Source organism: Durio zibethinus, chromosome 3 (assembly GCF_047325235.1).
Source record: "Durio zibethinus cultivar Kanyao isolate XHJ-2024 chromosome 3, ASM4732523v1, whole genome shotgun sequence".
NCBI classification, from domain to species: Eukaryota; Viridiplantae; Streptophyta; class Magnoliopsida; order Malvales; family Malvaceae; genus Durio; species Durio zibethinus.
The window spans coordinates 29,973,080-29,986,349 of record NC_143164.1 but is presented as its reverse complement, the minus strand read 5'-3'; the positions used below and the strand labels follow the sequence as shown (position 1 = coordinate 29,986,349).

Here is a 13,270-nt window from a genome sequence, read left to right as displayed (position 1 = left end):
TATTGATATTTGCATTTTTTGTTTTAGGATGACATTTCTTTAAGAGTTAAAGCCGGTGAAATTCCCACTGGTGATGACGAATATGTTTTTATCTTAGTTTTTATAGACCTGACTGTGTTAATTGTGGGCACATTGTTTCTCCACGAGAATATTTCAAAATTTAACCTAAATCCCATACCTTTATTACAAAAGCTTTTATAACCATAATAAAGCAACAGCAACAATAACAACTTGATGAGCAACAGCAATGAGTTGCAACATTAGAGGCACAATTGGCATCAATGTGAACTAACACGATCCTAGGTTATTTTTTTACTAATATTTCAGGAAATGAATTCATGAATCAAGTGTTTGAGCAAACCTTTTCTCCGATAATCATCGTTTTTTTTTTATTTTTGTTATTAGAATTATTTATTAGATATTTCTGTTTGATTGTTTGAAACTTTTATTTTTTTATGTAACAAGTTTTTCAACATCAAATTATCTCACCTATGGAATCTAGTATGCTTGTATTATCCAAATATGTGTGTCAACATTTAATAAGAGGTTCAGTCATTTCCATCGATATCGAGGATGGACTATTTGATTATCCTTCAGCATTATATTTTAGGTAGAAGGAGATTCTTAGATTTTGTGAGATGAAGGAGATATCAACTTTTTAAATTATTACATATATGAGGTTGGCTTATATATTTATTTAAATATGTATGATAAATATATTATAATATTTTATGTATAAGGGTATGATAATTAAATGTTTTCTTCATGCAACCTCCTTTATAGAGGTGTGAAGGAAAGATAAATGACTTGTACGTATAGATTCAATGATCCAAGTCATATCAACTATGGTGTTGGTACTTTAAATGTTCATGCTCGTTTGTTGGCTCAAGCAGTGCAAAGATAGTCTTAATACTTTCTAGCATTTTATAATCCAACCAATGTTAATTACTTTGTTAAATACTTGATTATGTTGCATATAAGGATTTTATAATTGTTGCTCATGTTACATTCTAACATTTCTAATATAACTATGATTTGTAATGGTCATTGGTAACTACTTATCATTGAGTTAGCAACATTTATGGTTTACTTTTTTAACTTAGGAAAAGAAAGGTTAAAGCCTAAACCCAATCTTATCAATTTAGTAAAAGAGGTATTCATATTTATTATGTGAACTGCTCTATAGTTTTTTATGAGTATAATATATGTTTATGATTTCCTTTGTATTGTTTCTAGGGATTAGGTGGTGTTGATAAAAACAAAAATATAAATTGGGTTACATTTCTAATATGTGTAAAATATATTATTTGTTTTATTTGTTTAAAAGTAACATTTTGACTAACTAAAATTTCTTTATAGGTTCCTCTTTAACTAGGAATGATAAAATGTGGATTTTATGTTCTCTATTTCATGAAAGAGATTGTTGTTAATGATCTTATGAGAACACTAGATAAAGTTAGCATAAACTTAAACTACTGATACTTGTTTATATTTTCTATAAATATGAACTGCAAATCAATTAATGATCATTCATTCTTTTTCTTTTTTATAGTAGCTCGAAAAGGTACAATTCACGCAAGGCAAAGTTAATGAAGTTCTCACGAATGGTATGAGTACGTATGAACATTTGCACATGATGATTGAGGATTATGAGTCAGAAATGATGGCATTTATGTATAGAACAACATATTCATTATACATAATACACATTTGTTATATACAAGTATAAATTGTATCATTTACACAAGTCCAAATTCATTATCTAAATATAAATAACAAAATTGTCATATCCATATATATTTCATGTCGTTATACGATTCAATCTATGTTCCATATTGTATCAAAATCTAAATTTAAGTTGTAAACCACATACATAAATTTAAAAAATGTAACTAAACAATACTTAACATATGAATGTTGTAAATATTACAAATAAGTTACATATGTCTAGGAGGAAAAAAGTCAAAGAACGGATGATTGGCATGACATTCATGTAACTGTTTTTAGATGTAATCCTTTCTAAATGCATGTGAAAGTGCAAAGAATAAATCAACTTTGTGAGTATCTTTCACTATATACTTACCAATAGAGAGCATTTCATTAGTTGATAAATCATCAATTTTTATTATTTTATTGAAAATCGACATTCTTCTATCACTACTCAGCTTTTTTCTTGAAGAAAGATGCAATGCCTTTGATTTTGTTTGTAATATCACAATATGCATGGCTTTTATTGCCTATAGCTTCAAGCAAGTCAGATATTCCATCGTCTTTCCTAGAATGCTTATTGTTATAATATGTTCTAGTGGTGGGTCAATTTACCAGAGCAGTTGAACCTATTTTTTCATCTTCCTCTACTCTCTCTCTCCACAAGTACATTATGAGGCTTAATCTTTAGAGAGTTAAAGTCAACATCTAATGATTCAACTGCATTAGCTGCTGTTTCATTTTTTTGACCAATTGCTTTGTTGGTTCCAAATATAGTCACAAAATCATCAAAGTGAAAAAAAAGTTTATTACTTAACCCTTTAACATATGGATGACTTTACATAAAAGTTAAAATAAATACATATAAAATATTTTAAATAGAAATCAATATTAAGTAACTTATACAGTATTGTAAACTACTTACCCAAACCCAATTATTAAAAATTGATTTTTCAATAGTGATACATTTTTCCACATCATTCCAATGAAATCCACTAACTAGTTATATATCAAAAATAGCATGATACTGTTTTCATCGTATATAAGCTTTTCCCAATATTTTATTGTTAAGTATGGTTATGATTTTTTCAATCAATCTATTTATTCAGCAAATAAATAGAAGTTTTATCTATCAATATGGATGATCTTGGGACATCAATAATGATTTTTCCATCAATAATGATTTTTCTTTCAAGTTTGGCTACTTTATTGATTCACTTACCTCTATTATGTCAATATTAATCATAACTATTGAAAATTTTGTTCTTATTTATAGTGACAATTATATGTCCTATGATCAAGGATATTTGAGATTTTTTGGCTTATATGAGTTTATTCAATACTTCAATGTTGGGAATAGTTTCTAGTTCGAATTTGATGCAAATTTATATTTTTTGGGAATTGGTTGGAATGTGTTTTATCTCTTAATAGGGGTTTGGTTCACACAACCTGTTGCGATAAACCTTGTCAAACAGTGTTCATGATACCGTCTTTTCAATAGCTTAACCCTTGACTCGATATGCGGGGTGGCTTTAAAGTTGGATTGAGGAATTAGTAACTCTAACATCTTTTCAATATGTCCTAGATACCCCACTCTAAATATTCCATTACCAGCTTTCCATCGAGGATTATTTACCAAATAATGTAGGCATTGGACAAGATATGCATCCTCCTCCTTTGTCCATGAATAATTATCTTTTGATGAGCTTTGTGTTTTTCTTGAAATATTTCTTTGAGGTTGAGTAGAAGTGGCATCAGATGAAAGCATTTGGCTATCCTAGATAAATTGGAGAAGTAGTGTGGTGAAAACTAAAAGGAAAGTTTCGACTTGTGCTGGCTTAGATTTTAACATGTTCCTTGCATATCTGATGCAAGCTTAATTCTGCTAAAGGGAGTTAGTTGGTTCTACCGAACAATAATAAGTCTTTAGAAGTTGGGTTCGACAACTATTGTTTTCATTCCCTTGTTCTTTGAATTCTATTGAACCTCATCAATTTCTTACTTGGGTTTTGTATATATTTAGGGTTGAGAAAGAGAAAGAATCAGATTTTTTAGTTTTTAATGCTTATTTAGAATGAAAACTATTTTTAAAAATTTTTAATCTGTTATTATTATTATTATTTTTAAAAATGACATGCCGTCTACTTGGATTAAAACATCTTGAATACGAAAATAAGTTTCAAAGAATCTTTTTGAGAATAAAAATTCTAAACGACCTTAGTCAAAGAAAAACTCGCTCTTCATACTCTGTTTAAGGAAAAAAGATTAAAGTGCCTTGCTTTGGGAATAAAGATTTTAATATACACTGATATAGTAAAAAAAACTCATAAAATCACAACAAAATAAAAGTTAATTAACGCACGTGAGATAACTACACTTAACAAAATGGATCAAAATGAACGAGAGGAAGGCATTGAAGTGGAGAAGCCATGGCTAGAGACATGCCTATTGCTTCTTGCATATTAACTTTAGCAGAATCTCCATCTTCACCAATTACTTTCAAATCCAAACACTGAATCACAGACGCAATTGCAGTATTCATTAATATATAGGCCAAATTCTTACCAGGGCACCCTCTTCTTCCACCTCCGAATGGAATAAAATCAAAATTTTGTCCCTTAGTTTCAATTTTAGAGGTAGCTAGGTCTAGGAATCTCTCAGGGCAGAACTCATTTGGTTTTTCCCATATTGTTGGATCTCTCATGATGGAATAGAGATTAACAGCCACTGGAGTGTTTTGAGGTATATCAAAGCCATTGATTTTACAGTCTTTAATGCACACTCTAGGTGCAAAGGGCGCATTGGGATATAATCTTAGTGTTTCCTTGGTAATGGCTTGCACATAATGAAGGCTTCGGATATCTGTCTCTTTAACTAGTCTGTTTCTTCCAACAACTGACTCTATTTCATCTCTGGCAATCTTGTAAACACTAGGATTATTGATCAGCTCTGCCATTGCCCATTGTATGGTTTCTGCTGTGGTACTAGTTCCCGAGAAAAAGAGATCCTACCATCCCCACCGCCCCCGGCCCCAACAAACAATGATGAGTACTTAGTAGGAATGAGATGTGCAAAATTATCAAATTAACTCCTAAAATAATATGCATTAGTCTCTAGTTTTCCCTACCTAATTTCAAGTACAGAGAAAGGATAGAAATAATTAGAAAATAATCAAATTTATAATGGAATCATGGAATATTATTACTTTTTTTTTGGTAATAGATGACAAGTTTTTCCAGAGGCATAATCCATTTCTCAAGCGATTTTAAGAGTGTACTCTTTCACATATTGGTCTGATACATTTATGATTCTACTCCCAAAATGCTGTCACTACAACTGAATCTTGGTTGACGGAATATTGTTCTTAGCAATTATGTATGCTTTCTCGACTTTATTCTTCTTGTATTTCCTAGCTAGATGCTAGGAAGCATCATAATTCTAATTCCATTCTACTTATATATGAATCAAAGAGATTAATAGTAGTGTATGAGCATGAGGCATAGAGGTTTCCCTGCCACAAGAATTCAATATAAACTTCTAGGTTTCCGGTGTATATGTAATGTAATTAAATTGGTAAAATTAACAATAAGGAGGGAAACGAAATTGGAAAAATATCTTACCGCAATGAAGGATTTCATTTGTTCTCTGGTAATCCTTAACTCTGCAGTGTCATCATGGCAAACCTTTAAAAGAATATCCATAAAATCCTTATTATCATCACTTCCATTATTCTTTGCTTTGTCTTCATGCTTCCTCAATAGCTTCTCCATTAACTGATCATACCTTGCAGTCACGTCCTTTGATTTTTTTGCATATAACCAAAATCCAAGTTTCTTAAATGGTCCCAATGAATTAGCAAAACTCATCTTTCCGGCCAACTCACAAGACATCTTTAAAAGCTCTCTAATCCTCTTTGCCTCATCATCTTCATCCGAACAGCTCGTACTCGCCACCACCCTGAAGGTGTCAAATTTAAAAAAAAAAGAAAAAATAACAGTGAAATCAATTGGCAATAATTAGTGATTACATTCATATGCCTTGGAAGAATAATGAACGTAATATATGTAAGCAAAGCAGTTTCTAAATTCTAATATAGCATAGTAAATTTTAAGATGCATATTAAACTTTGAATTTTGAATTAATTTGCAATAAGTGAAGAAATCAATTTTAATTAATTTTGGATTAATTATCACAATTGAAACACTTAGCACTTAACGCCTACAATCTCACTTATGGTGTATATGTAAGACTTGAAGTGATCCTGATACTGCGTGTGATGTACTATAAAAAAATTTCAACTTTTTATTACATTATTAAATCCCTAACCTGCAAATAATATTATTTGTAAGCTTCATGAGCTCGGCGCCCACATCAACAACCTCAGTTTTCCTAGCACTTTGAATCATCTTACTCAAAAACCTGGCAGTTTCTTGGTGCCGAACAGTGCGAGATCTTTCAATCTGTTGTGTTCCAAGCAATTCAGTGACACTGAGTTTCTTCATGAACCTCCAGTAGTCTCCATAGGGAGCGGTGACGAAGCCAGTGTTTCCAAAGATTAAGCAATCATCCAAAGGAGATATCGGCCGAGATGCAAAGTTAGCATCCTGGTTCTTGAAGATTTCTTCAGCCACTGAGGGCGACGAAACGAGAAGGCAGGGATAGGAGCCAAAGCGGAGATAGAGTAGTGGACCGTATTCACAGAAGAGGTTGTGGAAGGATTTATGTAACAATAATGGCCTGAGATGGTGGAGATGGCCAATGATTGGGAGGGATGGTGGGCTTGGAGGAAGGTGTAGGATGGCGCTTGATTTTCTTGGTTTGTTGAAGATGAATCGAATAAGGAAAGCTGAGGAGATCCATAGGAGGAGGAACCATAACATGTAGTTTTTGATTTCAGAGATGGACCTCATGCTGTAGTTGTTTTCAAACTTCTGGAGATACTGGAATAAAGTTATTCTTACTTATAGCAAGTTTAAAGTTTTATTTATTTATTTTTTTTTACATGAAATTTTGGGTGATTCACTCCGAGACAATAGAAGATGCTGTAACATCTTTTAGAAAAGAAATAGATGAAGGTTTTTTAGGAGAATTTTTAAAAAATTTTCGTCATTAAATAAAAATTAAAATAAAAACTTAATTTAAATTGAAAACTTAAAACGTCTTATTATATAGATAGTTTTAAAATTTTAATAAAATTTGATATAATTTAAGATAGCTATTTTTAATTAAAATTTTAATAGAATTTTTATTATAAAACAAGTACAGATTAAATTTGAAGTATAAATATTATTTTTTATATTTTTTTTACATATTATTAATCTTTTTATTGAAATCTTTTAATCTATTAATTTAAAATTTTTATTAAAATTTTAATTAAATCATTTATATTAAAGAATTTCATAAATTTCACCTAAACAACTTCATCTAAATTTTTTTCTATTTTTTCATCATATAAATCTCATTCCATCCATCTCTAGATTCAAACATGAACCTGCAAGTAGATGTAGACGTATTAAATTTAAATTAATGGAATAAAAACAAATGGGGAAATTTGGCCTGCCTAACCAACTAAATGCTAGAGAATTTTAAATTAAAGATGGACTAGTACTTGAGGATTATGAAGAAGCAACTAATGGCAACAATTATGATTGAGTCGTTGCCACCTGTATATATTATGGGTGTGAATCTATATTATTGCACTTGGACATACAGAAGAGAATTGGAAGATATTTTAAGATGGCCGGCGTCTCTGTCTCACACCCAATCTTTTATCATGATGGCCTGCATCTTGTGTTTTATAAGGGCATTCTTGGTTTTAATTCACACAAGTTCCAGGATCCTTGTGTTGAAGCAAGGAAAATTAATATTACTATCTTTTCAATATCATAAAATTTAAGTATTAGTTTCATAAAATATTTACTCAAACTAATGATAATTGATGAATGTGCTGTTAGATTTTTTTTTTAAAGAAAGTTATTCTATATAAGAAGTTTTTCTTTTCTTTTATGACAACAAAATTATTATTATTGTACCAAAATAAAACATTATTATCATATTATATATAACTATATATAATTATTACAAAATACAAGATTATGGGATAAGGTATATATGCTTATGCGAATATTTACATGATAAGTTGATAATCCAATCTTCATGACACATAAGCTAATGTATAAATTTATGAAATTTAACATATTTAAATAAAAGATCAAATTTGAATACTATTGAGTCTCTTCGAGCCTAGGGTTTTGTAAGAGAGTTTTCTTTGAGTTTTGACAGTTACAAGAGTCTAGTTTTCTGTTTTTTCGGATAGAGGTTTGCGTCTAAAGTATCCAGTGGTTTTTAAGTTTTAAAAGAGAGTTGTGTATTCTGTTGGGGTGGAAATGGCAGAGGAGTTGGAGAATATGTGGTCAAAGTTTACGCTTATTGAACAGGAGAAGGAAAGCATGAAAATAGTAGATTTGCCGGATGGTACTGATCCTTTAGAAGAATTCTGGGTAGTGGGAGAGTTATCATCCAGTCGAGCGTTCAACATGGAGGCCATGATCAACACGCTCAGAATGATATGGAAACTATCTGAAGAGATGAAAGTAACGGTGTTGGAGACAAACTTGTTCATATTCAAATTTGGCACAAAGAATGATAAATGAAGAGTGCTAGAAGGGTCACCATTGACTTTTGAGAAAAACTTGATTGTTTTCAAAAACTACAATGGAGAACTGCGACCATCTGATTACAAATTCGATAAGGCATAATTTTGGATCAGGATTTATTGGTTAGCTATGAAACTAACGAACAAAGACATGGCGGAAAGAATCGGTAACATGGTTAGACATTCATGCAAGAAAATGCATATTAATTAATAAACCAAAGAAGATGAACATATAATTAGTGCATGAAGTAAACCAAATGACATCGATAACAAATCAAATATTATTGCAAATAATAGTCATTAATATTGTACACTCATCAAGGAAAAATTAAAGAAAAAATATAACAAGAAAACATAAAAAACAAATTTTACACTCTATTATAGTATACAAATATAAATTTAACCAATACAACATAAAGACAAAAAAAAAAAACTAAAATGTTCTTAACTTTGGGATTGTAACAAATTAGTAAACATCTTATTTGTCAGATTATCTCTAAACTGAGTCCAAGCATCACTTTGCTAAATGTATCTAATTAAATCTTGATTTTTAGATCCATCTAGTCGGTTACGACTCTTTTCAACAACATCAACTTTAATTGGGTTGATTGCCATCTAAGACCTAATAAAATTATGGGGAAGGCAGTAAGCAAAAATGATTTTACATTGTGTTTTTATTGGATAAAATGATTTTTCCCCTAAAATTGTCCATCCAGCTTTCAATATATCAAAACATCTCTCGATACAATTTCGTGCTTGAGAGTGTTTCATATTGAAGTATTTTTAGGGTGTCGTCGGTTAGTGTCCTAACCTCCAATAACTCAGGTGGTATCTTTGACCTCTATAAGGTGTCAAAAAACTTCTATATTTGTGTATCTGGTATCACACAAATAATAATAATCTATTCCAGTTTCACAACATTAATACAAAAACAAAAATTGTGTTCCATGCAAAACTAAAACCAATATATTCAAACTAATACCTTATGGATCCTTAACCCATTTCTGCATGTAATGGCATCCTTTAGTACTCTATCATCTATTGTAGAACTTTTTCAGCTAGATAGAACATATATGAATTGCATTTTTGGTGTGCAAATACTAAGCACATTGTTAGCAATTTAATTTTCTTTGTCTTGTATCTAGCCCTATCAACTGAGTTTACATCCACCTTTATGTATGTTCCATCTAAGGCATCCAAATAACTCTTGAACCATTTTCATCTATTACCTATTGAATTATCTGGTATCGATTCGGGCTTTTTAAACAATAGGGAATGGAGTCTCAAAATAGAATTCAACATAGCATGGAATTGCCTAGTAATTGTCTTTCAAGATCTGACAACTTGACGCTTTATGACCCTATTTTTTGTATGATGGGCAATGATATAGATGAAGCTACTAGCAAGTTCTTCTATTTACATATTTATAAATGCCTATAATCCTTCCCGTAATTGAAAGAAATGACACAATTTTGCAAAAGTTCTCTTATCCATTTTACAATTATCTATACACTATCTATCATTTTAAAAAACTATTACATTTAAGTTTAACTCTTTAATCTGTAGCATATCATAATGGCTACCAGCATAAAATATTCTACGTCCTTTTTTATGTTTCATTGCAAGTAATGTCACTGCAACAATAATTAACAGGTATAACATAGTTCTTATCTGGTTCAAGTGCAAAATAACCATTGTTGTCATTTGCTTCTTCTTTCTTAGTGATAAAGGAGTCATAACTGTATAGATTAAACATTTTGGTCAATATTGAAAACAAGTGTCAATAGTAAAAATTTCCATTTCATACATGGAAACTAAAAAACAACCAAAAAAATGATAAAAAAACACAAAAAATTGTAACAACAAAACATATATGGATTAAGGACTAAAACCAAAATAAAGAATGCATATGATAGATCCACATTTTTTCAATAAAAACCAAAATGATATATACACAAATAAAACAAGTACACATTCAATCAAGTTAATAATGCAAAACAAATCTTGATTTAGTCATTATAAGTAGACACACCATTTGTTGATAAATAAAAGATAAACTGAATAGGGCAAAGATGAAATCAAAGTTTGTAGCTGATGCTGGTTGAAACAGAGATGTCTATGCTAAAGATCTTTGGATGTTGTCTGAAAAAAAATGATGGTTTTTGTTATTCAACAAAGTTAAAGGCTCTAATATTGCATTTCTTATGTCAATAACATAGTAATTTATTCTTAATAAAATTGGGCTTTTATTTGATTAGACATATGAATGTTTGTAATATCATAAACTTGATTTTCGAGAGGGAATTCTCAATTATTATGTTTGTAATCAAAGAAATGCAGTAAATAAGATCAATTACTGCATTATATCATCCTATCATAGTATTCTAGTAGAACAATAATAAAAAATATGACTTGTCAATTACAACATTTACTTAAATAAAAAAACAGTAATTAATAACAAATAATGTTTTAAAATTTGTAAAAATTTTACAAGTTATCAATTACTACGTTATCAATTAATAACATAGAAATTGAGTTCTCTATAAAAAAAACAATTGATAAGAATAAACAATTACAATTAAATACTATGTTAATTTTTATAATAACACAACAATTGAGTGTGTTATAAAAATAATTGACAATAACAAACAACTACAATAAAATATTACGTTAACTTTTATTATAACACAATAATTGAGTGTATTATAAAAAATAATTGACAATAATAAATAACTACAATGAAATACTACTTTAATTTTTATTAAACATAATAATTGAGTGTGTTTGTTTATTGTGTTAATTTTTCAAATTTTAGAAAAAAAGTCATCACAATTATTGCGTTTGTTAGAAACAAACGCAATATTTGATGTTTGAAAAAAAAAAAGAAACTAATCATACTTTGATTTTCAAAAGGTTAAGAAAGATATAAAATATTTTTTATTCAGGTCAAATGTGAGACAAAAGTAATTTTTCCTTTGGAATCTTAAAAAATTATAAGGAGAGGTAGGTTTCTATTTCTTGAACTTTGTATACGGCTGAGAATCTAAAACTACCCCCAGGAATCTGATACTCCAACTAAACATGGGAATTTGAATACCTAACAATAATATTTTGAAGGAGAATCTCATATTCCCCCCAATCAAATGCTTTCTAAATGTAACATTTATAGGTAGGAAATCAGTGTTAAAATAATTTGGTCAGATTTTAGGTTCATTTGGATGAGTAGTGAAATTAGCTCTGTGAAATTGAAAATATTTATAGAGGTGAGATTAGTTATTGTAGCACTGAGTTAATATCATTAGTAAGATATGCTTTTAAATGCAAACACAGAGATGAATGTGACTTAAATTGTAGTGAGAAAAGAAATATACATTAAGGGCATAAATTAAAAGAATGGTTAATAGGCTGTTGGACCAAAAAAGACTAATAACCCATGAAGATAAAATCTCTCGTATGACAACACCCAAATGAATGCCAATATCGATTGGCACAACCTTTCTTGTTAAATGCATATTCGGTGAAGATGCTTCTAAATCCAATGCACCTTTTTTCTTTTGAAATGAAAAACTAGAAAAAAAAAAAGTATTAACTAGTTTTATTTAGAAAAATCTATTATCATTAAAATATTGGAAAATGTTTATGTTGATACATTATTGTTATATAATTTTATATGCTATTAGTAAATCATACGATGTCATGTTATTAATTAATTTAAAAAAAATTAAATTTTTATATATTTAATATAAAACCTTGTAAAAATTTATTTTGCTTATTAGAAATTGGCATCAATCCATCCATAATATTAATTTTATAGAGAATGGAAAAAAAAAGAAAGTGTCCACGTGGCACGCAATCCTTTCTCCATTCATTACCCTTTTTTCATTTTTAATTTTTTTTAATTTTTATTTGTTTTTTTATTTTATTTTTATTAGATAAATTTTGTTAAAAAAAGTCAATGGAGGTAGGATGATAATATAATCTGTATTCAATTGTTTTTTATTTGTAATAATTCAACTTAAATGCATTTTCTAAATAAAGTCAAAATTAGGTTGAGATTTTTTTTTAAATGGGGTCAAGTTGGAAAGGACGTAAAGTGTTCTACCTTATTTAGTGTTAACACGTGGTACCTCACACTCTGTCTTTTTTATATTTTCTTTCTTTTCTAAAACTTTAGCCTTTTTTATTTCTTTTTTTTAATTTGGTTTTTATTAGATAAATTTGTAATAAACAAGTAAATTGAGATAAATATGATAAAATAACCCATATCTGATGGTTTTGATTCTTTTCGATTCAATTAGTGCGCTTTTTTTTAATTCAAGATAATTTCAATTGAGTTTTTTTTGTTTAAATCAAACTCAAGTAAGAGTAAGATTTTAGATATTACACCTCGACTTTAGTATATATAAAATATATATTATTATTTATTTAATTTTATATTTATATGTATTTTATAAAAAATATGATTTATTACCTTAATTTAATAAATTTACAAGCTATCCCATTTGACTTTTTTGTCATTTTTTATCTTTTTAAATTTTATTTATTAGATAAATTTTGTAAAGAAAAAGTCAATGGATATAGAGATGACAAAATAACCTAAATCCAATATGTTTTGATTTGTTGTGATCCAATCAATGCCTTTTTCTTTTTTTTTAAATAAGCCTATGTTTGAATTAAAGCTAGTAAAGGAAAGACAAGGGAAAGAAAAGAAATGGTTTTAAAAGGAAGGGCATGAAATATCATTTCCTTATTTAGATAACTAAAATGGATAAAGAAAAGGGAAAAAAAAAGGAAAAATTATATTATATTATATTGTTTCAAATCTAACATTTTAAAATAAAATATTTTTCTATCATCCTTATCAAATAATTTTGAAATTTAATAAAAATAATTGCAATTAAAAAGAAT

The 13,270-nt window shown here is 28.8% G+C and overlaps 1 protein-coding gene across 1 annotated transcript; it reads right to left on the bottom strand.

Moving 5' to 3' along the window:
• Positions 1 to 4,059: 4,059 nt before the first annotated feature.
• LOC111283307 (cytochrome P450 705A22-like) lies at positions 4,060 to 6,617 on the bottom strand. The gene is made up of 3 exons (XM_022871758.2): positions 6,034 to 6,617; positions 5,328 to 5,664; positions 4,060 to 4,714 (listed from the first exon to the last, which is right to left on the bottom strand). The coding sequence occupies exons 1-3, from the start codon at positions 6,615 to 6,617 to the stop codon at positions 4,085 to 4,087; spliced, it is 1,551 nt and encodes a 516-aa protein (XP_022727493.2). The 3' UTR covers positions 4,060 to 4,084.
• Between the last annotated feature and the right edge of the window lie 6,653 nt (positions 6,618 to 13,270).